The sequence below is a fragment of the Marmota flaviventris genome, chromosome 14 (genome assembly GCF_047511675.1).
Source record: "Marmota flaviventris isolate mMarFla1 chromosome 14, mMarFla1.hap1, whole genome shotgun sequence".
Lineage (NCBI taxonomy): Eukaryota > Metazoa > Chordata > Mammalia > Rodentia > Sciuridae > Marmota > Marmota flaviventris.
The window spans coordinates 25,196,497-25,223,119 of NC_092511.1; the positions used below are offsets into that span (position 1 = coordinate 25,196,497).

General features: G+C 38.4%; 1 protein-coding gene and 1 pseudogene across 4 annotated transcripts in view; both read left to right on the top strand.

Moving 5' to 3' along the window:
- Nucleotides 1-26,623, top strand: part of Ttc27 (tetratricopeptide repeat domain 27) — a 157,457-nt gene that overhangs the window by 85,122 nt on the left and 45,712 nt on the right. For all 4 annotated transcript variants that reach the window (XM_071601477.1, XM_027933487.2, XM_071601478.1 and 1 more), the window contains one exon: nucleotides 19,309-19,536. In XM_071601477.1, the coding sequence (XP_071457578.1) occupies nucleotides 19,309-19,536 (228 nt within the window). The remainder of the gene's footprint in view (nucleotides 1-19,308; nucleotides 19,537-26,623) is intronic.
- LOC139701703 (chromobox protein homolog 1 pseudogene) lies at nucleotides 93-2,015 on the top strand (annotated as a pseudogene).

Here is a 26,623-nt window from a genome sequence, read left to right on the forward strand (position 1 = left end):
GATGTGCCAGTAGCGCGACACCGATTCCTCCTGGACTCTTGGGCGCTGCTCTGAGCAGCGTCACCCTTTACACCAGAAAGCTGGCAGGCGCTATGGGGAAAAAACAAAATAAGAAGAAAGTAGAGGAGGTATTAGAAGAAGAAGAAGAGGAATATGTGGTGGAAAAAGTTCTCGATCGTCGGGTTGTAAAGGGCAAAGTGGAGTACCTCCTAAAGTGGAAAGGTTTCTCCCATGAGGACAATACATGGGAGCCAGAAGAGAACCTGGATTGTCCCGACCTCATTGCTGAGTTTCTACAGTCACAGAAAACAGCACATGAGACAGATAAATCAGAGGGCGGCAAGCGTAAAGCTGATTCGGATTCTGAAGATAAGGGAGAAGAGAGCAAACCAAAGAAGAAAAAAGAAGAGTCTGAAAAGCCACGAGGCTTTGCCCGGGGTTTGGAGCCGGAGCGGATTATTGGAGCTACAGACTCCAGTGGAGAGCTCATGTTCCTGATGAAATGGAAAAACTCTGATGAAGCTGACCTGGTCCCTGCCAAGGAAGCCAATGTCAAGTGCCCACAGGTTGTCATATCCTTCTATGAGGAAAGGCTGACGAGGCATTCCTACCCCTCGGAGGATGATGATAAAAAAGATGACAAGAATTAACTCTTCTGAGTACCAGCCCCTGTCGCCTGTGACTGTGGGTTTAAGTGGGGAGGGAAGGAGTTCTACTTGTCTTGACACCATAAAGGTGGCTTGAGAAGATGTCCTTTGAAGAAACAGTCTAGTTTCTGTGCCCTGCAGCAGCCCAAGTGCTTTAAAGCCGTTCCAAGCTGTATAGTTTGCACACCCATCCCAGTGGAGGGGAAAGGGGTAAGTGTTTCAAGGCAACCCATTCTGCACTTTATTGAGAAAAGCAAAGGGCCTTCTATGAAGGACAAAATTTGCAGAATTGGGTATGTGGGAAGGCAAAAAATACTGTTGATCTTCAAAGAGCATCTCCACAACCCACAGCCTTTCTTCCCAATAGTGTTAATTCTGCATTTTTACAGCGTAGCATGTGTGTAGTTACTGGTGTATTATTTGGGGTGGGAGGGATTGGGCAGGGAAGAAGGGAGATGCGTAGATCATTTTCTTTAAAATTTGGGGCCTGACTGGGTGAAACAATGGAAAGAACGAGTAACTAATGATTTGGTTCTATGTCCAGAATATTTTACCTTATTCAAAAAAAAAAAAAAAAAGTCATTGGCACCATAAATGAGGACTGTGAGAGACTGTTTAAAAGCTGTGAAAGCCTGAAACCTATAAGCCAAGGTGTTCCCTGCCTGAGTTAATGCTGTTCCCCACAAAGGACTAAGCCAGTTCCTAAGTTACCAAAGCTGCCATTCTGGAGATAGAAACTGACTGAGGTGGGAAGGTCTTTTATTGGAGAGTATACCCAGGCAGATTATTCTGTCTTAGAGGTGCTAATTCTTGCAATCAGACAAAAAGACCTTTTCTTTTCCAATTATGAACTTATAAATAAAATCAGCTTGTCCATCTAAGCCACTGGCTAAAGTACTAGGGGAGGGGCCAAAGGGGTACAGGAAATGGAAGAGTAGGGAAAGAGGAGGGCCCACACTCCACTTGGTAACTGTTGGAGCCTCTGCTTTTTAAACTTTGAACTCTGAAACCATAAGTGGCAGAGTTCAGTCACTGACAGCACAAGTTTCATTAGTCAATTCAAAGGTTGAGTGGTTTCAAAAGCCCTGGTCTCAGGAGATTAGCTTTCATATTGGGGCAGTGGTTCACTTTAAACACATTTTTTAATTTTTTTTTTTTTGAAGAAAAAAAATATTATGAATTAACTGATACCCAAAATGCTGTCTTGAATCATGAAATCAAAGTTCTTGATATCATCTAGACCTGCATCTAGAGCTACATTGTAAAATCTTTTTAGGCATGTATTAGGTTTCTGTGAGATTTTTCTTTAAATGTAAACTTCATACACACTGTCAGTTTTTGTCTTAATAAAACTATAGATTTATAAAAAAAAAAAAAGGAGGAAGAATTGCCAAACTTTCCTGAGTCGATTGGAAAAAAATCAAAGCAATGAGAAATTGGTGTGATTCATTCAAACATTAGATCATAATTAAAAGCATTTTTTCTTTCTTTGTTAAGAGTTTGCCTTATGATTGATGGCATCTCAAATTTGATAAAACATCATGTTATGTTTCTTCAGGGCCTTATTTTATTTTATTTTTTTTAGTGTCTATTGCCTGTCACTAAAGTAATACTCCAGTGTTTAATGAAGGAATGCATAGGTGAATGAATAGGTGACTTCCAGTCTGATGTGGCTCCCATTGCTTCGTTCTTTATTTGTTGGTCTCTCACACTGGTCAAGTAATAAATAAGTGACTGTATAGGAGAATATGGTAGTTTTTGAAAAGTAATTTTTGAAATAATTAAGCAGATTGATGAATTGTGAATACCTAAAGCATGTTTTGAAATATTAAGTTAGCTTAATCATTTTAGGAAATATGTAAAGCTAGATTCCCTAGTTGCAGAAAAAGAATGTAATGCATCTGTTCCCCTTAGAGAAGGGGCTTGACTGGACTAAGCAGTTGTGATATTATTTTCTAAAATTGGCACATGACCTTGTAAGAATTGTCCTATGGTTAGGATAACTGCATATGTTTTTAAATTCTCTTAGAAATGTGCATATTTTAATTTTTAGAATGTATATATATTTTTTTAAAGAGAGAGAGAATTTTAATATTTTCGTTTTTTAGTTTTCGGCGGACACACCATCTTTGTTTGTATGTGGTACTGAGGATCGAACCCGGGCCACACGCATGCCAGGCGAGCGCGCTACTGCTTGAGCCACATCCCCAGCCCTAAATGTATATTTTGTCTTAAGTCTTTTTGTGAGTTCTAGCCAAGCAATCCCCCAAAATCTTGATTTTAAAAGTTGATTTTACTATTTTATTTGTTTCATAAAAAATCTTCCTTACCTGTTTTTTGAATGTTACATTTGTAGGTCAGTTTAGCCATATACCCTAAAAAGGTTTGCTTCAAGTTGGAAACAAATGTTTTATTTCTTAAACAGTTGAGATTCTTTTAGTGTTTGGTCATGTGCCAGTAGTTTTCACCACATTTTGATTTAACTAGAAGTTTGTGAACTTTAAATCCTTGCATTTAATGCTTAATGGCATAATTTATTTTTTAAAAGGCAAATTCAGAGAATTGTCTAATTCTAATGATTTTATTCTGGTACTCTGGATACTCACACTATGCTGCCGTAGGGGCTCAGGCTTTCTAATTTAGAAATTACCTGCAGATATTCTCGCTGTTTAATGGTCACTGGCAAAACATCTGAGATTTATTTTGCTTGACCTTGGGATCAAAACTGGTTTTCGGGGCTGGGGATGTGGCTCAAGCGGTAGCACGCTCGCCTGGCATGCGTGCGGCCCGGGTTCGATCCTCAGCACCATATACAAAACCAAGATGTTGTGTCTGCCAAAAACTAAAAAATAAATGTTAAAATTCTCTCTCTCTCTCTCTCCCTCTCTCTCTTTAAAAAAAAAAAAAAAGAAATACAAAGTTTAAAAAAAAAAAAAAACTGGTTCTCATTTGTTACCATTTACTCTTTTGGGTTATCCGGCTCCTGTAGCTGATGGCAGATTCTTATTTTGTTGAGCAAATTGGCTCTCCAAGTGAGCAGCAAAGACTGCACTGGCATAAGCTGCCTGGGGGATGGCAGTGAGGGTGGAAAGTTGGGGGGGGGGTGATATGTTTCTGGAAAGTAAGGCTTATGTGAGATTCCATAGCCAAATATTTTATTGTGCTACATTTGCAAATCATTGTAATTGTGGACTCTTTAAAAAAAAGTTTTCATTTAAGGTGCAAGTAAATGTTTTACTTCTAAAAAACAGTTTTTTTTTTTTAAGCAGTTGCTTTTAATTTTTTGTTTTGGGGGTTTGTTTTCTAAGATAGAGTTTCTTTTAATGAGTTAAAAGATTTCCCATGCTATAGCCAAAGTGATCTTCCTAAAGACAAATCTGACCATGTCATTCCCACCCCCTCAGCAACTTCCTTTTTTCTCCAGAGTTAAATTAGAGCCCTTGAGAGCAAATAGTTTACGGACTTTTCATGATCTTGCTCCTGGATCCATTGCCAACTGTTTCCCCCTACTCTTTGTCTGCCTTATCCTCCTTCATACTCTCTCATCCAAGTTGTTCCTGAAGTTCCAGCGAGATTAACTATTTGTAATTTCCTGTCTTTGCAGCACTGCCTCAGTCAGGGGCTTTTACATGCTCCTTTTGTCTGTCTAGAGTGCTAGTCTTTCAGCTAACTCGTATTTATTCTTCAGGTTTCTCCTTGATTATTGCTGTCTACAGAGAACCTTCCTGATACTTACTTCCCAGATTTGGGGTTGCTCTCCCTCCTATGGCTTCCTATAGCATCCAAGACTACTCTTGATATATATCCCATTTACTAGCTTCTCTGACTTATTCATGTAAGCTTCTAAGAACCAGACCTGTGTCTGTATTATTTACAGCTATCTCCCCAGAATCTAGCACAGGCCTTGCACAGAGCAAATATTTGAAAATATTTGCTGAATGAATGACTGGTATGGGTTTGCTGAATGATTACTGCATTAAAGCAAATCTCCACATCCTTCATTCCTTATGGATGATTTTACATGTGGCAAAAGATACCTTTCCAACTGCTGCCACACTGTTCTCTCTCTGAAGACAGATTATGAGATTTCCCCCTTTTATTTGAACTTTTTAACTTAAGCAGTAGAAACAGGAACCTTCAAGATTCTTTGATTCTTACTCAGTAAATGCTAAAGACACTGACCATTTTGTCATGTAATGTAATTTTTGAGTGCCTTTCTTATACTACATTCTTTATGTAATTATTTTGTAACTATCATACTATTCATAACCAACTACAAAGTATGAATTATTCTTAATAAGTGGCAGATTTTGGAGTCTGATTTCAGACTTCCTTTCCTCTAAAGCCTGTACTCTTCCCCACACATGGTTACTGTTAATCCCTTAAAAATTTGATATTAGATTTGTAGGTTAAAACTTGTTGTGCTCACTTGAATGAGAAAAATAGGCAAAATAATTGAAAATACTCGCAGCTTGGTAAAGCAAATAGGAGATGATCAGCTAATTGGATAACTAGGCCCTGTTTTAAATTACTCTGTTTTATCTTGGACCTGGAATATTTGTGTTGGCAAATACTCTGAAAAGTCAAGCCAGAGAGTATTATATGTTGCTACACATATAATATAAAAAGCAATTAGTGAATGGTTGGCTCTGTGAGAGAATGGATAGGACTAGGTAGCACCACAGACCTTGTCTAGAGGAGTGTCTAGCTGGGGTGAGGGGAAGTGCTTTGCACTTTTCATGTCCCAGTTGCTACTCACAGAACAAGGATTTAGACTAGGAGGAAACTGCCCTTCTGTTAAGAGGCGGGTCCTCTACAAGAGGAGAAGGTGCTTTGATGCTGCTTGGCTCTGCCCTGTTCATCCTTACTCTATGTCAAGAATGGTAGAGCACCTTCCCAGGAGTCCGTCTCCCTGTCTTTGAGAACCAGACTCTATAGTGAAAATCAGAATCCACATTTCTCTCTGCTTCAGGGAAAAGGGAATTTGACTACTACACCCATGGTTGTGAGTTCTAGGTATACACAGGCACATGTGCGCGCACACACACACATATACACTTCTTTTTTACTCCTAAAGCCATTGCCAAGGAGACCAAATCCGACTAATAGTGTGTTCTTAAATTGTTAGCCTGCCTTTTTTCCATCTGCTTGGAGCAAATCTCTAGTTAGTATGCCAAAGTTTATCATATCTAAGTCCTCAGAGACACTTTTTATAGTTGGTTCTATCTCTGAGTCTGGAGCTCATTTTTTCTCTTGCATTTTTTGCCAGGAGAGCTTCCTTTGGTTGTTAGTCTGCCAGTTCCCCTTCCCTGTGTACTTCCCAGACACAAGGTCAGATGAGGACCATTGCTTATCACACATTAGAATTTTAATTCATCTTATTAATTTACAAAAATCAAGGCAAAAATCACAGCCATGAAGGGCATTTTGATAATTACTTCTGACTCACTGAACTTAACTTTCACCTGTATTCTTTACCCCAAACCCAAGGCCTCTTCCCTGGCAGAGTGCTTTCTGGAATCCTTATTTTTCTCTTTCCTTTCTTTTTTTTTTTTTTTTTTGTGTGTGTGGTATGTGTGATGCTAGGGATCAAATTCAGGACCTTATACATGCCGGGCAGGTGCTACCATTGAGTCACATCATCAGCTCTGAAATCTTAATAGTTCTTAGGGTAGTGTTTCCCTCCTTCGAATCTCAAATTTCTCATATAACAGCTTACAGAAAAACAGACTGTCACAAATATGGAATGTTTTTCAGTATGTTAACCCCTTTACTTGTATATATCTCAGGTTCTCAGTTACCTCTGAACCAATTGATCAAAAGGTGCATCATCATTCCCGTCATCATGTACAACCATAATGCACCACTTTAAAAATGTGGGGAAAGGGTTGTGGCTCAGCGGTAGAGCACTTGCCTAGCATGTGCGAGGCCCTGGGTTCGATCCTCAGCACCACGTAAAAATTAATAAATAAAATAAAGATAATGTGTCTAACTACAACTAAAAAATAAATATTAAAAAAAATGTGGGGGGAAAAAGGTGCACCATCAGGGTGAGAAACTCCTTGGATACTTAGGATCTCCTTTTATGCCATCTATTTTGTTTTTCAGTGGTTTTAGTACTAAGAAAAGTTGTTTCCTAGGTATAGTCACTTGGTTAGGATAGCTTGTGACATTCAGATTCTACTAGATGACTCTGTTCACTAGTATAAATTATTTATTTATTTATGCATTATACTAATACATGATAGCGGGATTTGTTACATATTCATACATGTACACAATAGAACAATATAATTTTATTAATTTTGTTCCCCAGTCATATAGTGATACTCAAACATTGATTTTAGCCAGATTATGTCCCATAAAGGAGTTGATCTCTGTCCCCAAATGGGAAGAACCTTTTTTATTTTTCTTTAAAATCTGAAGGCCCTTGGAAAACACTGTAAGCTCTTTGTGGTTTTAGTGTAAGTATCAGTTGAATTACCCCAACACTTACATAGTCTGTGTGCTGAGGCAGTAATATTTCAAAGATGAATAATAGAGTTTACATGCAACCTGATTATGGTCTGATAGTACTGATATATGTGAATAGAATATTTGAGTATGATATGACAAGGGTTAAGATAGAAGAATGCACAGATTCCATATTCTTTTGGGCCCTTATCTCTCTCTTTCTCTCTCAGCTATCCTTCTCTAAAGCAATAGTCTACTTGGTTTGTATCTCTTTTTTGTTTGTTCATATTTGTTGATATTTGTGGTGTCAAGGATTGAACCCAGGGGTACTATTACTACTACTGAACTATAATTCTAGTCCTTTTTATGTTTGTTTTTTTTTTTCCCCCTCAAATTTTGAGGCAGGGTCTCACAAAGTTGCTGAGTCTGGCCTTGAACTTGCAATCCTCTTGCCTTAGCCTCTTGAGTGGCTAGGATTACAGGCATGCACCACTGCACCCAGCCAATTGGTATCTTGTACAGACTCCTTTCTGAGTTTCCTAGGACTCATCTTGTGATTCTCCACACTCATGAAAACCTGATATTTGGTTGATATTAGGCTTCAATGTGAAAATTTAGCTGTATTTATCTAATATTGGTAGTTATTTTTCTCTCTGACCTCACTGTATTGGTTCCTTTTGGATCAGTTAAATAATTACCTACTTAACAGTTGACACAGCAATTCTTCTATCTTTGAATAAGCTGTTGACTGGTGTGATTGTTTGCAGAAAATTTTAGTGTTCCTCAAGAATATTTTAAGTCCTTTCCTTCTTCCTAGTAGTGAAATCTCAAGCTTTTTTACTTTCCAGTTTTTTCCAGTGGAAGGAAGGATAAACATTCCTTTTTCCAGGAAGAAGATAAGCATTCATTCAGGGTTTACCATGTGCCTCCCAAAGGCTAGGTACACTTCATATCGAATTCTTTCAACCTGAGGTAGGTAAAGTACACATGAAGATCAACCCCTCAAAACACTAGTTTCAACTTGTTCACGGTCATACATTTAGTAAATAACTGTCATTTGATCTGTTTTTCTGACTAAAAGCACCTACTTTCTCATGGATCTTCCTCTTGTAGTTGGATGTCTGTTGTATGGATCATACAACACAATTTTCTAGGAATGTGTTAGAGCTCATTTGTTTTTTTAAAGAATCAGCACCCTCTAGCTTTGAAAAGAGGGGTATTCATTGTTTCATTCAACTGAAATTCTAGTAGACATGGCTTGAGAGCTGTATCCAGGGACTCAGGTGATGTCATCCTGACTTTGTTGTTCAGACATGATGGCCACAGGAAGCCCAAGTTTAGTAATTCCACTGGGAAACTATACTCAATTTCATATCTCTAACAAATGGTTTATAAAAGGCTAAGAGATCTGAGTGATGTGCTTTCCTTCTGATAGACTTTACCTGAACCCACGTGGACTGGATCTCTTCGGGGAAGAGGAATCCTGTTATAAGATCAGGGAAGAGCTGGGCGTGCTTGTGCATGCCTGTAATCCCAGCTACTCAGAGGCTGAGGCAGGAGGAGCACATATTCAAGGCTGGCCTCAGCAATTTAGTGAGGCTCTAAGCAACTTAGCGAGACCCAGTCTCAAAATAAAAAGGGCTGGGATATGGCTTAGCATATCCCTGCATTCATTCCTGGTACCAAAAAAAAAAAAAAAAGATCAGGGAACAGATGCTGAGCATGAGAAAAAAAAGCAACTCAAGTCCACATTGGGTGGGAGTTCAATGCTCTAAATCTGGAGTAGCAAACTGACAGCTTTACGTGTGTGTTCGTTGCCACAGATTATATTAAGAATGATAATTAGTTGTGTAGAATTGAAAAATAAAATAGATTATTGGGACAGCCTAGTTTTGTATATATACAAAGGGTAAGGGAATGACCTTTGGGGTTTGCATCTGACAAAATTCTTGCAAGCACTGCAGGTTCATTACAGCTTGTTGTCCCACTTAAATATCCTTTGCATTTGTGGGAATGTATTTTAACCTATTTAATAGACATTTAGATGAAAATTTTCTAGTGTCTTATAAAATGTACATGACTGTTTTCCCATGGGGAAGTAGCTTCCCATAGCTAGTAAACACCAAAGCTTTTACATTCTGTGAAGATTTCTGGCCACTCATTTTAATGTTGCAAGTGATGTTACACAGCCTATGCACAGTGGCCTTGTGTGTTATTTGTATTCACTGGGCACGGATTTTGTAGTTCTTTATTCGGTAATAAATTATGTAAATTTGGTGTATAAGAGGAGGAGAAAGGAGAAAAACTAGGACATTTTAAAGAGAATGAAAGCAACTGAAGAATGCATTGTGAAGAAAGGAAATATATTGCCTTTAAGCACCACCCTTGGGAAAGATTTTTTTTTTTTTTTTTTTTTTAGCAGAAAGAAGAGTTATAAGATCTCAACAAGGAAGAATTAACTTATTTAACACAAAAATGTGGGATAGGAATTTGAGGAAAGAGGTTACTTCACAGCAAGCAGGGTCACAGCTGTAGTATGTCCCTACCTTTTCTAGGAATCTGCCCCTCCAGACCGTTCTTCCAGTGCATAAAATTGCCAGAACTGATAATGTTTGGTAAGGACAAGTTACATAACCCCATTGTGTGCCTCATTCTTACAAGAGTTGCAGTAGGTGGGAGTTCACAGAGGAAGTAACTCCAGGCTGAATTTTTGACACCTTAGAATTTCCAGAGATTTTCCTGATTATTATTTAATCTTCCATTTATTATTTAGTCTTTCCATTATTATTTAGTCTTCTTTGCAAAGACTGAAAAACACTAGGTCTTGAACTCTGGTGAATCTTTAGTCTATAATGCAGTGGAGTTAGAAGTAGAATCAATATTTATAGAAAGTGTTTTTTGTTAAACAGATGCTTTGAGAATATGATTTGATGTTCTGAGCCTCAGATCCTAATTTGAGTGTAAGGTACCTGTGGAGTGTGGTATCCCTTACAATTCTTTTTATTTCTGTAAGTTTGGCGACAGTATCTCTCCTTTCATTTCTGATTTTAGTAATTTGAGTCTTCAGGAACACTTTTTGGTTTATGATTTTCTCTGTTATTTTTCTATTCTTTCTCTTATTTATGCTGGAGTTCCTTCTTTCTGTGTTAGTTCCTTCTTTCTGCTTTTGAGAGTTTAGTTTGCTCTTCTTTCTTCAGTTACTTATGGTGGAAACTTAGATTACTGATTAGAGATCGTTCTTTTTATACATAGACTTGTATAGCTATAAATTTTTCTCTAAGCCTGACTTTTGCTGTATCTCATATGTTTGGCATATTATGTTCCTGTTTTTATTTATCTCAATGTGTTTTTAGTTTTGTTGTTTTTTCTTCTTTGACTCATTATTTACTTAGGAGTGTGCTGTTTAATTTTTACATATTCATGATTCTTCAAATTTCCTATTGCTGTTGGCTTTTAATTTAATCCCATTGTGGCTGAAAGACATACAGTGTATGACTTCAATCCTTACAAATTTATTGAGACTTTTATTGTGACCTGACATACAGTATATCCTGGGGAATACGCACTTCAAGTATATGCACTTGAAAAGAGTGCATATACTGCTGTTCAGTGGAACGTTCTTTAACTGTCTGTTAGGTCTTTTAGATAATTCAAGTCTTTTAGTTCCATCTTCTGTATAGCTGTTCTATCCATTATTGAAAGTTAGGTGTGAAGTCTCCAAATATTACTAAATTGTCCATTTTTTTCCTTCAGTCTTGTCAGTTTTCTTCTTATTTGGGGCTCTCTTGTCAGGTACACATATAACTATGTCTTCTTGATAGAGTGAACTTTATAAAAATATATTTTCTATTAACAATTTTTGTCTTAAGGCATATTTAGACTGATATTAGTATAGCTACTACTCTTTTGGTTACTTTTTATGTGATGTTATCTTCTTTCCCCACATTTTTTCTTTTCTTTCTTTTTTTTTCTTTCAACCTTTTTATGTGTTTGAATCTAAAGTATATCTCTTACAGATAGCATTTAGTTGGATTGTGATTTTTTTTGTTCTTGTTGTTTTTTGTTTGTCCTTTCTGCCAGTCCCTGCCTTTGGAGTATTTAGTCCTTTTATCATTAATACTGATAATGTAAGATTTATAATTGGTTAAATGGACACTTTTAAATGTACATTTCAATTCCATTGTCCCTTTTACTTACCACCTCAGACAGCTGTGAAATTGCTCAGTGGTTTCTAATTTTTTGTCAAAGGCTTTTTACTGGGCAAGCTCAGAGTTAGGTCAAAGATACCTTGTGAGTGGCTCTTCCAGGGAATCACCAGATTGACATATAATGGGCATGTAATGACAATTTTCTGGAAATAAGGCTTTAAAGGAGCTCCCAGTCCATTCTAGTTTTTCACCATGATTTTAGGATATCGATTTTCAAGCCAACTACAGAGCTGGAGAAGAAGGTATAGAATGGAACAAGTTGAAATGCAACAAAGTTTGCTATTCTTATCAAGAGTTGGTCATTTCTTTTGAATAACTGCTTCCTGTATTATTGTGTATCTTTGGTAAATTTTCAGAGTTCTGGAAAAATAGGTTTGGACACTTTTTTGCCAGTTTTCTCTTGCCTTTTCTGGTAGAGCATGTTTTTTTTTTTTTAATATTTATTTTTTTTTTAGTTGTAGTCAGACACAATACCTTTGTTTTATTTATTTATTTTTATGTGGTGCTGAGGATCGAACCCAGGGCCCCGTGTGTGCTAGGCGAGTGCTCTATCTCTGAGCTGCAATCCCAGCCCCTAGAGCATGTTCCTACATCATTTTTGCTAAATAGTATTTAGCCTGGAATCAAGTTCTTGCTTTTCCACTTAATGCCTTTTGGTTTGGGGCTGACCAATTGACCAGGAAATCTAAGCACTTCTTTCCTTATATCAAAAATGGCACATTAATATATCTATTTCTTGGAATTATTATAGAGATTGACATAATGCATTAACAATGATCTGGATAAAAACTAACCTGTAAATCAAATGAAATGACACATGGAGTTTAAAAGGTAAAATTGCAAAATAAAGATTGTATCTCAGGCTTGCTTTATTTAAGGAAGTATAGTCACTTTGAATATTTTTGGGAAATGGAGTTTACCGAAGACTTTAGATATTACACAAATATGAGAAGAACCGGGAAGAATGAAGGTGTGTAAGAAGGAATCAGAGGATCAGGGAAAGATGATTTACCAGTTCACCTAAAGTGTTGGGGCAAGTGGACAAATGAGAATTTACAGGGAAATGTGAGAAGCCAAGCACTTCCAGCTATTGAAATGGGCCCGTGAAGGAGAAGCTTGTGTGTCTTTGTATGAACCAGCCTCCTGATCCTACATCAAAAGTCTAATGGGGACCTGGAGTTGCTCTTGATCAGCAGAGCCAGCAAATGGAAAGGCAAGGTAGACACATAAAACAAGGGCAAGCTGGGGTCTGCAGGACTCCTTGGTGTCTTGTTTGACATCTTACTTAACCATGAAAACTTTGCCATGTAAAGCTATTGCTTCACTTCTGCCTTTCACATCCCCAAGTTCCCCTCTGGGAAATCAGAGGGAAAAGGGATTTTAGAAAACCTAGTTTCCAGGTTAAGCACATTGACTTGGCATAATCCAGCAGGTATTCCTGTGCAAGGTTTAGCTCTTTAACTCCAAAGTTTGCTTGTTTGCAAAGTGCAAACTACTATCAGACAGAGTGTTTTGCAGATTTTGTTACATAGTTAAAATGTTTCTCAAAACATTTCTATGTGGAGCTATCCTTAGAGCAAATAAGATTTTTTTTTTAAACCTTGCTTTACTTTATAGATGAGTTCCTTAGTGGTACTGTATCAAATGAATTTTTGTAAATTGAACATTTTCCGAGTAACAATCATGGTGTCAAGCATATGATCTCTTCCATTTGGTTTTTGGCTGATATTGACACAATTTATTATTTTGGTTTCTTGAATTTTATTAGCATGGTGTCCTCAAAGTCATCCATTAGTGAGGTCTGTCTAATGGGATAGTGAGATCATCAAAGCCCTTGCAAACTTAATTATAGCATAAAGTCCATGTAATTCTGAGGCAAGATGGGGCAAGGGTACTTTTGTCTGTGCTGGGGAAAGCCCACTGGATCTGGGGTTGTCTGGTTATGGGTAGAGAAAGTATGTTTGGTGTATTGGTTCCCGCTTCCCAAGTGTCAGCAGCTCCAGTAGAGAGGTCGTTATCTTAGGTAGTAGCTATAATTAGAGCCACCTCTACATTAAGTTTATAATAATCTATGATGTTTTCCAGGACCCATGTGTATTCTCAGTTTTGGTGGGTAGATCAAACTTCTCAAACCTCTCCCAATCACTTCCTAGTCTCTTTTCAAGTTTTTGATAGTGGCACAAATCTCTGTGGCTTATATAAATATGCAGTACTGCTTTGGGTTTACTTTTTTTAATGGGGAGGGAAAGCTTAAGGGACTTTGACATGGCTCTGTCTGCTGCAGTAGCACTTACGAGGAACTCTTCTGGCTGCTCACTTACTATGTCTAATTCACTGTGTACAGGAACTAAGGCAATAATCACTGAGTGGGGCTCAGAGATTTATGAGGCCTATTATGGGATGACTGACTGCTGTAAACCAGAGCACTCATCAGAGTTATGTTCTGGATTAGCATCAACTGACAGCTAACTCTAAAAGATTATGTATATAATTTTTTTTTCTTTCCTGGAGATTAGTGCTCTCTCTGACGTGCATGTGACAAAAATTTGCTCCCCAAATTTGCTCTCTTCACCTCATTGATTGTTTCTTTTTCTGAGCTTTTTAGTTTGAATCCATCCCATTTATTGAATCTTGATTTTATTTCTTGCCCCTTAGGAGGCTTAAGGAAGTTAGGGCTTAGGCCAACGTGATGAAGATTTGGGCCTACCTTTTTCCTCTGTTAGGCTCAGGGTCTCTGGTCTAATTCCTAGGTCCTTGATCCACTTTGAATTGAGTTTTGTGCATGTGAGACATAGGGCTTAATTTCATTTTGCTGCATATGGATTTCCAGTTTTCCCAGCACTATTTGTTGAAGAGGCTATCTTTTCTCCAATGTATGTTTTTGGCACCTTTGTCAGTATGAGATAACTGCATTTATGTGGGTTTGTCTCTGTGTCTTCTATTCTGTACCATTGGTCTAAATGTTTGTTTTGGTGTCATTTTTGTTACTTTGGCTTTGTAGTATAGTTTACGGTCTGTATTGAGATGCCTCCTGCTTCACACTTTTTGCTGAGGTTTGCTTTGGCTGTTCTGGGTCTCTTATTTTTCCAAATGAATATCACGATTGCTTTTTCTATTTCTATAAGAAATGACATTGGGATTTTAATTGGAATTGTGTTGAATCTGTATAAGAGCTTTGGGTAGTATGGCCATTTTGAAAATATTAATTTTGCCTATCCAAGAGCATGGGAGATCTTTTCATCTTCTAAGTTCTTCGATTTCTTTCTTTAGTGTTCTGTGGTTTTCATTGTAGTGGTCTTTCAGATCATTTGTTAATTGATTCCCAAGATATATAAAGAACTCAAAAAACTCATCACCAAATAAACAAACAACCCAATCAATAAATGGGCTACGTTGTGTACAACCAGACACTTTTCAGAAGAAGATATACAATCGATCAACAAATATATGAAAGAATGTTTAACAGTTTTAGCAATTAGAGAAATGCAAATCAAAACTACTCTAAGATTTCATCTCACTCCAGTCAGAATGGTAGCTATTAAGAATACAAACAACAATAAGTGTTGGTGAGGATGTGGAGGAAAAGGCACATTCATACATTGCTGGTGGTGCAAATTGGTGTAACCAATATGGAAAGCAATATGGAGATTCCTTGGAAAACTTGGAATGGAACCACCATTTGATCCAGCTATCCCACTCCTAGGTTTATACCCAAAAGACTTAAAAACAGCATACTACAGGGACACAGCCACTTCAGTGTTTATAACAGCACAATTGTGGAACCAACCTAGATGCCCTTCAGTAGATGAACAGATAAAGAAACTGTGGTGTGTGTATATGATATATATATATATATATATATATATATATATATATATATATATATATATATCATATACGCACACATACATGATGGAATATTACTCAGCATTAAAAGAGAATAAAATTATGGCATTTTCAGGTAAATAGATGGAGTTGGAGAATATCATGCCATGTGAAGTAAGCCAATCCCCAAAAAACAAAGAATGAATGTTCTCTCTGCTATGTGGATGCTGATTCATAATGGGGGTGGGGGTCATGGGAAAAATGGAGGAACTTTGGGCAAAGGGGAGGGACAGGTGGGGAGGGCATGGGGGCAGGAAAGATGGTGGAATGAGATAAACATTATTACCCTAGGTACATGTATGAGACTGCACATATGGTGCAACTCTACATCGTGTACAACCAGAGAAATGAAAATTTGTGCTCCATTTGTATACAATGAATCAAAAAGCTTTCTGCTGTTATGTATAGCTGATTGGGACTAAAAAAATATATGAGCTATTTCTTTCTCCCCAGGATACAAATACCTCGTAAATAGTTATATTTATTTACTGGTTTGGAGAAGACCAGAGAGAAGTTATCTGTATACTTGTTATGTTATTGCAGTGCCCTTTCTAAGTGGTATTGGCTTTTCCTTTACTTTTATGTAAGAGGCTCTAAGACTGTGAGTCACGACCTAGGGATAGGAATTGGGTGAGAGGCAGTGTCCTGGCATGGAAATTAGGGCATCTGGTCTCTAAACTTAGGTTATTATTATTTTTTTAATGTTACATGTGCAGATCAAGTTTGAACTTCGTAGGCTGCCCCTCTGATTTGGTCTTTCATGATTGGTCACCACTTAAGATCCATGCTAATGCAACCATTCCGATCATTACTCTGGCTGTGCGTATTGCTCTAGGGGTTCCAAGTATCATCAAGTCTTTACCACCCTGGGTTCTAATCCCTGTTGAAATCAACAGGAGGCCCTCCAAACTTTTCCCCACCTTACACAGGACATTTACTGTGGCCCTCTTCAAGTGTGCAGTGTCTTCTCCATGCAATGTGTTTATCAAAGCCAAAGTGAAGGAAGCATTCTCTAGGCTCTGTCAGGGGACAGAGTCAGGGGCGGGTGAGCAGGTTGCAAATGATAAATTAACAACAGCCTTTGCCTTCTAAGATGTTGGATTCTTTCCTCCACATTACACTAAGGAATTTCTGGTATCTCAACTTTGTTTAGTTTTGGCCACATTTGAGTCCATGTTTTAGTCAAGCAATTGAGCAGATAATTTAGAACCGTCCCCAGCTGCTTGAGTTAGTGCTTTGAATCAAAACTATCTGGTGAGTATCTAAATTCAGCCTGATTTAAATTATGACCCCATTTCTCTCTGGCTTAGCACTCTTAAAATCTCTTTCACCACTTGATCCCAAGGTTTTCCCCCCTATAAATTAACAATACCTTGCAGTTCTTTTTGTAAGATTATCTATATGTCTGGAGACAATGAGTAATGGAAATATGCAGTCATCATAGTGTCTTAAGCAAGGTAGCTTTAGTGTTATCGGATAGGACAGGGATACCTCTGCTGGTATAGACACTCAGTAGTAGATTTGCAGGGTTCTGTTAGCTGAGTTATCCCAAATTTGAAGTCCCTATTTAAATTCTTGGATCTAGTTCCGTCATAATCTTTAGCTCTTGGCGATGATGAAGTACATTTTCACTGTTGCATTAAACAACAGATGTAGTTCCTATTGCTGTGTAGCAAGCCTGCTAGAAATGTAGCGGCTTAAAACAACAGCAGTCATTGTTTCTCTCTTGTGGTTTCTGTGATCAGGAATTCAGGAAGGGCTTGACTGGAGCGTGGCTTGGGTTCTTGTCCGTTTGCAATCAGATGGTGGCTGGTGTGAGGACCACAGGGGATGGGACACTTGGGGACTGGCTGGGCAATTTTGTCTCCTCATCTGGATCTCAAGACCTGTCTCCATGTGATTTTTCCTCATGAATTAGCTTGGTTTTTTAAAGTATGGTGACCTCAGCACAGTAGGACTACTCATATGAATCACTCAGCTTTAAAAGCCACACTGTGTCACTTTCATCATAATCACAAGCCCACCCAGAACAATCACTCAATAATAATAAAATGGGGGTATAGCTGGAAGCTAGTAGAAGTCTAAACAGAAGACTAAAACATATTCAGTTAACCCAATCAAATTCCTTTCACATAGAACTAATGAATCTGAATTCATCCTACATTACACTTAAGCAATTCTGCAGGAGTAGTATCTACCTATGTTTGATTTTGGTGTGTCATCTTATCAGCTACAAGGTAAAGTAAGTTCTTTGAGGTTATCATAGAAATTCCCTGGTTCTCTAACCTTGGAAGAATTAAAACACCGAGGGTCATTTTTTTCCTTTGAGCTGTCCTGTGTATTTGGAAGCAGACAGCCTACCTCACAGTTATTTTATTCCCTCCTGGTGTCCCATCACTTGGTACAAAAAAAAACTTGTATTGGGTAGATGCGTTATGATAACTCAAGAATTCTTTTGTGACTGGATACCAAGGACTTTCCGTGTTGTCCCCCTTCATGATCACTGCATGCTTGCTATGTTCCAGCCCTGTTGGATCAGATAACACTTACAAATTTCCATTTTTCTCCAGGGGTACTTTGCCTGCAGTCACTTTTATGCCCTGTTACTGTAATGGTCATTATTTAATTGTATATCATAAAATCCACCGTAACTCGCTAAAGTGGAAAGAAATAACATTAAGTGAATTTGCCTTCAGAATTTCTGGGGTAGTGTGTATACCAAGTTTTAGTGCCATGTCCTCTAGAGACATTGCTACAACCTGTTGTACATAAGTTTGGTTAAATGCATCTGTTTATGGGTGACCTTACTGGAATTATGGTTAGATATATTAACTATTGCATTATTTGTGGATAGAGGAATTATGTGCATTATATTCTAAAACCTCATGTTTGTTTTGGCTATTTGGGACTTAGAATTATTTTCCCTTAGAAACTATTTTATAACTTCTGATTCCATTTTCCTACTAGGCACGGAAGCCTACATTATCCACACTGTGTCACAGATGCAGAAGAGCCAGCATCCAAAGACATTTCAGAAGCACATCCCTGCTTTAAAAGATTTCTCAAAAATTAGACAGCTTAAGAATTATGGAGGGGCTGGGGTTGTAGCTCAGTGGTAGAGCGCTTGCCTAGCGTCAGTGAGGCACTGGGTTCGATCCTCGGCACTACATTAAAAAATAATAAATAAAGGTTAAATTCTTTAAAAAAAAAAGAATTATAGATATGTCCAACCTAGAGGAAATCTAATCTGTTGACTTTTAGATTATTCAAGGATGGCTTTCCTTGGTCTCTGCACCCACTTGGCAGTCTTAGCATCTTTGGTGCTACTACTACTATTTGTGTGAAGGTATTATTCATGTGTGAAGATGCATAGTATCGTTACTCCCATGTTTCTTGCTGTCTGTTGAAATTTATCAGAAATAGCGTTGCAGACATGGATGTGGGAAGTGGAGAACTAGTGGCAATGAGCATAGAATTAGCTTGAGTGATGAGGTGGCTCTGAATTGTGGACATGTGGGAATAGAGCTCAAGCCCCTGCAGTGTATGGAGGATGACTTTTAACGTCTAAAGTGAATGGACTGTCTGGAATTAGATAGCTCCTGTGCTGGCAAGCTTGTGAGGTGAGATGTGGTAGGTTTTTAGCAATGCCTATTGAATTGTACCCTGTGCCTTCTTTTGTAAATTCTCAGCAATCCCAGTCTTCCCAAGCACAACATTTTAAAAAGAACACTCTTTTTATTGCTGTTGGGTAGAGGTAAATTAAAGGCACTACTCTAATAAATCATCACAGTGGTGGCACTATAGAAAGGAAAAGGGGCTCATTAGGCTCATTTTTCTGATATCATGAAGTGTCTTGGTGTCTTTCTTTGGGATTTCAGAAGGTCAGGAAATCAGGACTCACCTGTTTCTTCTTGTTCCTCTTTTACCTATATACCATATCAGTATATTTTCCCATCAGGCCTCTCTTATGCAGCCTGTGTCCTACCTAGATGCCTGGAATAAGCAAGTAATTTCAAATGTCAAAAATAAAATTTTGGATCATATGGAATAAAGGATGTATATAGGCTAAAAATAGTTACAATGAAGCACTTTCATTATTTCTGTTGTTGTTTCAGGCAGAAGAAATCCTCAGGCAAGAGCTGGAGAAAAAAGAAACACCAAGTTTATATTGCTTGCTTGGAGATGTCCTTCGAGACCACTCCTGCTATGACAAGGCCTGGGAATTGTCCCGGCACCGCAGTGCTCGGGCCCAGCGCTCCAAAGCCCTCCTTCATCTTCGGAACAAGGAGTTTCAAGAATGTGTGGAGTGCTTTGAACGCTCAGTGAAGATTAATCCTATGCAGGTGAGAACCCCAGGTGCACTGTCCTCCTGAGTGAGTACCTGTTTCTGCCCTAATGACTTGTGAGTGTCACCTGGAGACCTAAGGACTTAGGCTCTAATCTACTTTTTGCTTGCCATCAATGGTGGACAGTCGTTTTTCTCTTATTTCTGTTACTTTAGCTTTATATGTTTTAGTTGTTGATAGACCTTTATTTTATTTATTTATATGTGGTGCTGAGAATTGAACCCAGTGCCTCACACATGCCAGGCAAGTTCTCTACCACTGAACTACAATGCCAGCTGCTGTCACTTTAGCTTTTCTGGTGTTTCTTTCTCTTATCTGTCTTTAACTCTAATGCAGCTATTAAGAGCACACCATTTTGAGCAGCTATGCAAGGAAGAAAATGAATGAGACTCACAACTGTCAGACTTCACAAGCAATTACTGAAGTCAGTAATATAAGTAGGCCAACATATAGAATGAATTGATGATAATTTAAAGGGATAAAGTGTATATGTAAATAAATACGAATGCTTCTCCTTCTTAAAGTTTGAAAAGCTAATACAAAAAGGGTCTGGATCTTTAACGTTAGTGACAGGATAAGTTCATAGGAGAGGACCTGATATTGAGGGGAACAAGATTAACCTTATTTCATACTTAATAATATTCAGTTAGTAAAAATGATTTTATTATCAGAAAGTCATTTTCTTCTACCAAACTATTTGTAGCTGCTTTGTCACTTTATCACTGCATATGCAACTGTCAGTCAAGGATCCTGGCAAGCATGCGCATTAACTTGATATTATTCTAATTAAATTATTTAGTTATAATTAGCTACAAATGATTACTGAGTACTTACTATGAGCCGAATACCTCTTTTGGCATTCTGCCAGTGTTTAAATCCAGAGATTTTGACTTCAATACTGACACTTTTCTTTTATTATAGTAAAATAGCATATAATTTACCATCTTAGTGTCTTCTAGATATACAGTTCAGTGGTGTTGAGTATATTCATATCGTTGGGCAACCAGTTTCCAGAATCTTTTAAAAAAAAATTTGTTCTTTGTAGTTATACATGACAGTAGAATGTATTTTGACATATACATATACATATACATATACATATACATATACATATCATATGTACATGGAGTATAACTTCCCATTTTTGTGGATGTACATGATGTGGAGTTACATTGTATGTGTATTCATATATGAACATAGGAAAGTTATGTCTGATTCATTCTACTGCCTTTCCCACCCCACCTTCTTTCCTTGCCACTTCCCCCTGTCCAATCTGGTGAACCTCTGTATTCTCACCCCCACCAATTGTGAGTGAGCAACTGCATATCAGAAAGAACATTTGTCTTCTCTTTTTTGGGGAATTGGCTTATTTCACTTAATATGATAGTCTTCAGTTCTGTCCATTTACTGGCAAATGCCATAATTTCATTCTTCTTTGTGGCTGAGTAATATTCCATTGTGTATATGGAATGTACCACCTTTTCTTTATCCATTCATCTGTTGAAGGGCACCTAAGTCAGTTGGTTCCATTGTGTAGCTATTGTGAATTGAGCTGCTATAAACATTGATGTAGACACATCACTTATAGTATGCTGATTTTAAATCCTTTGGGTATAAACTTAGGAGTGGGATAACTGGATCAAATGGTGGTCCATTCCAGATTTTCTGAGGAATCTCCATATTGCTTTCCAGAGTGGTTGCACCACTTTGCAGTCCAGCAATGTGTAAGTGTATCTTTCCCTCCCATATTCTTGCAACATTTATTGTTACTTGTATTCTTGATAATTGCCATTCTGACTGGTGTGAGGTGGAATCCCAGTGTAATTATAATTTGCATTTCTCTAACTGCTAGTGATGTTGAACATTTTTTCATATATTTGTTAACTGATCGTATTTCTTCTGTGAAGTGTCTCTTTAGTTCCTTTGCCTATTTATTGATTGGGTTATTTGTTGTTTTGATGTTAAGTTTTCTGAGTTCTTCATATCGGTCCACAACCTTTTCATCTTTTAATAAAAATTGAAATTCCATATCCCTTTAACAATAACTTCCCACTTTCTTTCCTCCAGCATGGAAAACCACCATTTACTTTTGATTTTATGAATTTAACTACTTTATGTACCTCATCAGTGCAGAACTGCAGTAGTTGTCCTTCTGTGACTAGTTGATTTACCTTAGCACAACATCCTGGAGTCTTATCCAGGTTGCAGCATGTGTCAGAGTCTCTCCTTCTGTAATGCTTCATACTATTCCCTTCTGTGTATGTATTGTATTTTGTTTATCAGTTTACCTGGTAGACATGTGGCTTCCACCTTTGGGTTCTTATAGTGCTGCTATGAACATGAGTGTGCAGAAATGGTCATTTTTAAACAGGGTAGACTCAGGACATGTCTTTTGCATTGAAAAAAATCACAAGTGCCTTTTTGTATGTGTGATGCTGGGGATGGACCCCTCGACCTTGTGCTTGTGAGGCAAGCACTTTACCACTGAGCTATATCCCCAGCCCCAGCAGTGCATTTTTTTGGCAGATTGATGGGATTGCTTACTTCCCTCACTCTAAGTAGTGAATATATTCAGAAACTTCCAAATCAGGTGGCTAGTAAAATACGGGAGAAGAGAGTAGGACTGATGTAAGTACCAGATAGCAGCAGCTATAAGTGGGTGGTTTTGGCAGCAGGGATGCTTAAAGCATACTTAGGATCTAGTTTTTGTTGACAACTAGGGATGATTTTGTTCTCCACCCCGCAAAAGGCATTTGACAACTTCTGGGGACATTTTTGGTTTTCACAGTAAGGGAATATGGGTGTGTGCTTCTTACTGGCTTCTAGTAGGTGGAGACTGGGGATACTATGCTCATAATGCATGGCACAGCCCCCCAGAGCAAAGAATGTGGCCTGTGTCAGTAGTGTCATGGTTGAGAAACTCTGCTCTAACTTGATCACCACATTATTATTATTATTTTGTAGAAAATAAAACTAACTCAAATCAGTATTATTAAAAGCTTATTTTTCCAGGGTTAGGGATGTAGCTTAGTGGTAGAGTGCTTACCTAACAGATCCAAGGTCCTGCTGGGTTCAATCCCCAGCACTGAAATTTTTTTTCTTTTCTTTCCTTTTTTTAAAAAAACTTTTTCAGAAAATTATTCTGCTTATCTTAGTAGCCTCTGTCCAGAGTGTAGCTAATCACAGGTTCTGTGTGAATGAAAAAAATGAATTCCCTCCCTTGGCCTGCCGTAGTTTCAGTTCCATCAGTGGCAGGCACCTCACAGATGAATTGTTCTCTCGAGCTCTCGTCAGTCCCATAGCTTTAAATACCATCTGTAAGTGACAACTTCCTGGAAGCTCTCCAAATTTTGTTTTCAGTCCTGTCTTCTCCCCTGAACTCTAGATTCCTATATCTGCTTCCTTAATCTCCCCACTCATTACTCTAACTCAGCATTTCCAATATCTGAAACGTTTCCCCTCCTAAAACCTGTTCCTCCCAAGCTTATCCCCATTCCTGTGAACAGCAGCCTCATTCAGCCGTGAAGTAATCCTTGATTCTTCTTTCCCCCGTGCCCCTTATGCAGTCCATCAGCAAATCCTAGTGCATCGACCTTGAAAATATGCCCAGACTTCTTCTTAGCCCCTGCCAGTGCCCTGGCCCACATCCCCACTGGCTCACCTGGTTAATTCATAACTTCCTTTACTGGTCTTCCTGCCTCTTTCCTTGTCCTCATTTGTCTGTTTTTAGTGGACATCCAAGGTAATCCTTTCAAACTCAGGTCAGATGTGTCACCTCTTTGTTCTGTAGCACTGGCGATGGAAGCCCAACTCCTTTAATATCTCTCAAGGCTTTTCCAGTAAAGTTCCTGTTCTTTTTTCCTCCTCTTTCTTCCTGTTCCTCCCCTTTTTATCCCCATGTTCTTCTTTGTTCTTCTCTGAATAGACCAGATATACTCCTGCGTCAGAGTTTTAGCACCTGCTCTCCCTCTGCCTAGAACACTGTTCTACCTTGTTCCCTCACCTCATGTAAGTCATTGCTCATGTCACTTTCTTAGGCCTTCTGTGCTCATTCTATTTAAAATCACAATCCTACCTTAGAGTCCTGATTTTCTTTCCCCACTTTCTTTTTCTTTGTAGCTCTTAGTACCTTCCAATATCATATATGGCTTACATTTTTTAAAATAAAAATTACTCTTTTTCTTCAACTAGAATGTAAGTTCCACAAAAGCAAGGATTTTCACATGTATGGTTCATTTCTATTTTCCTGGTGCCTGTAACAGTGCCTTGCACATAAGTGGTAGTTAATAAGTATTTGTTGAGTGGGTGAACAAATAACATCTTTAACTGCTCAGTCAAATATATACTCATCATTGTGTGTATAACACTGAACCAAAGGATGAAGAAGTAACAGCATGTCACTGCATAGTCCAGTTTGTACCCTCAGGTACAATACAGTGAAACGAACAGAGACCAGACTAACACTATGACATGTCAAAGAATACCCATTGGGTTATTTGTAAAGCACTTATTTTTATAGAAAGGCCAAGGAAAACATTGGTATCTTTCATAGACAGTGAAGTGAAGATGCTGAATTTGGCTTTGAAAGACAAGTAGTAGTTGAACAGGTAAAGGAAGGTCAGTGGTGAGGACATACCAGGCAGGGGAATCCTGCAACCAAAGTGTGTGTGCACACACATACGTGTGAGGGAGCAGAGTTGTTAGTGGGTAGGCTGAATTTTCAGAGTAAGAGGAAATAGGGCAGTGACAAAGGGAATGCTAGACTGGATTCATTTTATGACAGGGCTAAACTGACCTTTTCTTTGGCAGTTAGGGAGCCACTGAAGGGTAAATTTGTTTGGGGCCTTATTTTAAATGAAGGGATGGGGCATGCAAGGAAGTGATTCGGGAGGTAATTCAGGACTGGCAACGCTCACTCGTTTTGGAACATAGTAGGTGGAGACAGAGTTGGGAGACTATGTACTAGTTTAGTTTGGGCCATGACAGTTACTGGTGTGGGAGGAACACGTGGAAGGAAGGATGACTTGAGGGAAATTGCAAGGGAGGAATTGACAGGGCTTGATGGCTTCATTATATAATTTAGGACTAATTACTTACACAAAGAAATGACATTTGCACAAAGCAGAGTCATAGTACAAACAGATGTTATGTGAGGATATTTTATAATCTGTCATATGGATCCAATTCAGTCAGACTGTAAGTCATGTCAAGATATGCAGGCATTTGATGCTGCAGTTGTAGAGAGCTACTAAATACACACACTCAAACACCACACACTTACTTTAACGTGTGATCCAGTTGGAACTCTCTCTGAAAAAGGAGCATTCCTCTATGCCATGTTGTCTCCTTTAAGCCCCACAATGAAGGGAGATAGAAAATGGAATTTAAGACATTCTCTCTTCTCTTTTCAAACATACCCAAACAATTAGGCTTAATAACACAATTTAGGCAAACTGAGAAAGGTATTTGAATGGTTTTGATATAAAAATGTTTTGTCTTGCAGCAGAATGGGCTGCAAAGCTAAATGCATTGTCTGTGGTGCTTTTGTGGAGAACCAGAGGACGCGTGCCATTTGGGTCTGCATTTAGAGATTGCTAGCTGACATTGCATTACACCCTCTTCTCTCATTTTCCCAGGCAACTTCTGAAACTCCTAAAATTCAACCGTAGACTTTGGAGGGTTTGGGGGTGTGTTTGAAACTAAAGAAAGTGGGAGAAAAATTCAGTCAAATCTCCCAGGAAATATTTCTCAGACCCAGGACCATAATTAAAACATAAATTCTACCCTTGGGTAGTTATTATTCTATTGTCCTCTCTATGCAAAATGTAAAAATGAAGAAATTAAAAGTTATCAAACCAGTATGTGTAGTATTGAAAAAGTAGAATGTTACTTCCTATGAACTTTTCCGTCCCAACTCAATACACTAATCACTCATCTTTGTAAGGTCATATGGTGTTACTAGCAGTGGATTCGAGGGTTCACTAAATACCTGGAACTGTCCCAATGCTTGCTTGTTATCCTGGTAACCATGCAGTTTAGTGTTTGTTCCATATTTTTCCTTTTTAAATGAAGTACTATTCTGAGTAGGTATATTGAAAGAAGATAGGATGGGGGCTGGGGTTGTAGCTCAATGGTAGAACGCTTGCCTAGCATGTGTGAGGCACTGGTTTCGATCCTCAGCACCACATAAAAATAAATAAAATAAAGGTGTTGTGTCAAAGAAAAAAAAAAGAGAGAGAGAGCGAAGAAGGGATGGGTTTTCCTAGGCATCCATTTTGTTCTTCCATTTTCTGCCATAGTCTCATCTAGTACTGTCCTTAATGAGTGTGCAGTGAATGGAGTGCTCACTGTAATATGCTCAGATCTGAAGAATGAGAAGTAATAGCTATTTTCCCCTTACCCCTTTCCAGATGCATCTTAACTAACATTTCCCTTCCTAGGACAGCATGGAGGATGCTTGCTGGTAAAACCAACTATGTTTGCTTCAGTGGTTAAGGGTAGCCATCTCCTTCAGGTCTTCAGTAGTGGTGGGACAAATATTTGAGCCAATGATTCTATGAGCTCCTTCGTATATAACAGACGATTAGTGCGATGCTGTAGTCTGTAAGGTGTGCGAAGCTGCCTGGCTGCCAGTTGGCAGGATTAGTGGAAAATTTGGGAATTCAAGCTTGATGTAAGAGGACATGTTACATTTGGGTCTGCGGTATTCCCCTGAAGCCCATGTGTTCAAAACTTGGTGCCCAGTGCAGCAATGTCCAAAAGTGGAGCTTTTGGGATCTAATTGAATCACAAGTAGATTAATCCATTTATAAATTAATAATTTGAAGGAACTAAGAAGAGGTATAAATTGTAGGCAGGTAGGGCATGGCTGGGGGGAGTAGGTCGCTGGGGGCATGCCCCTGGGGACTATAACTTGTCCCTGGCCCCTTCCTTTCTCTTTCTGCTTCCCTGCTTCCATGAGCTGAGCACATTTCCTCCCCACACCCTCTGCCTTGATGTTTCTGCATAGGAGTCACCTGATCATGGACTGAAACCATGAGTCAAAAATAAGTCTTTCCTCCTCTGAATTGTTTCTCTCAGATAT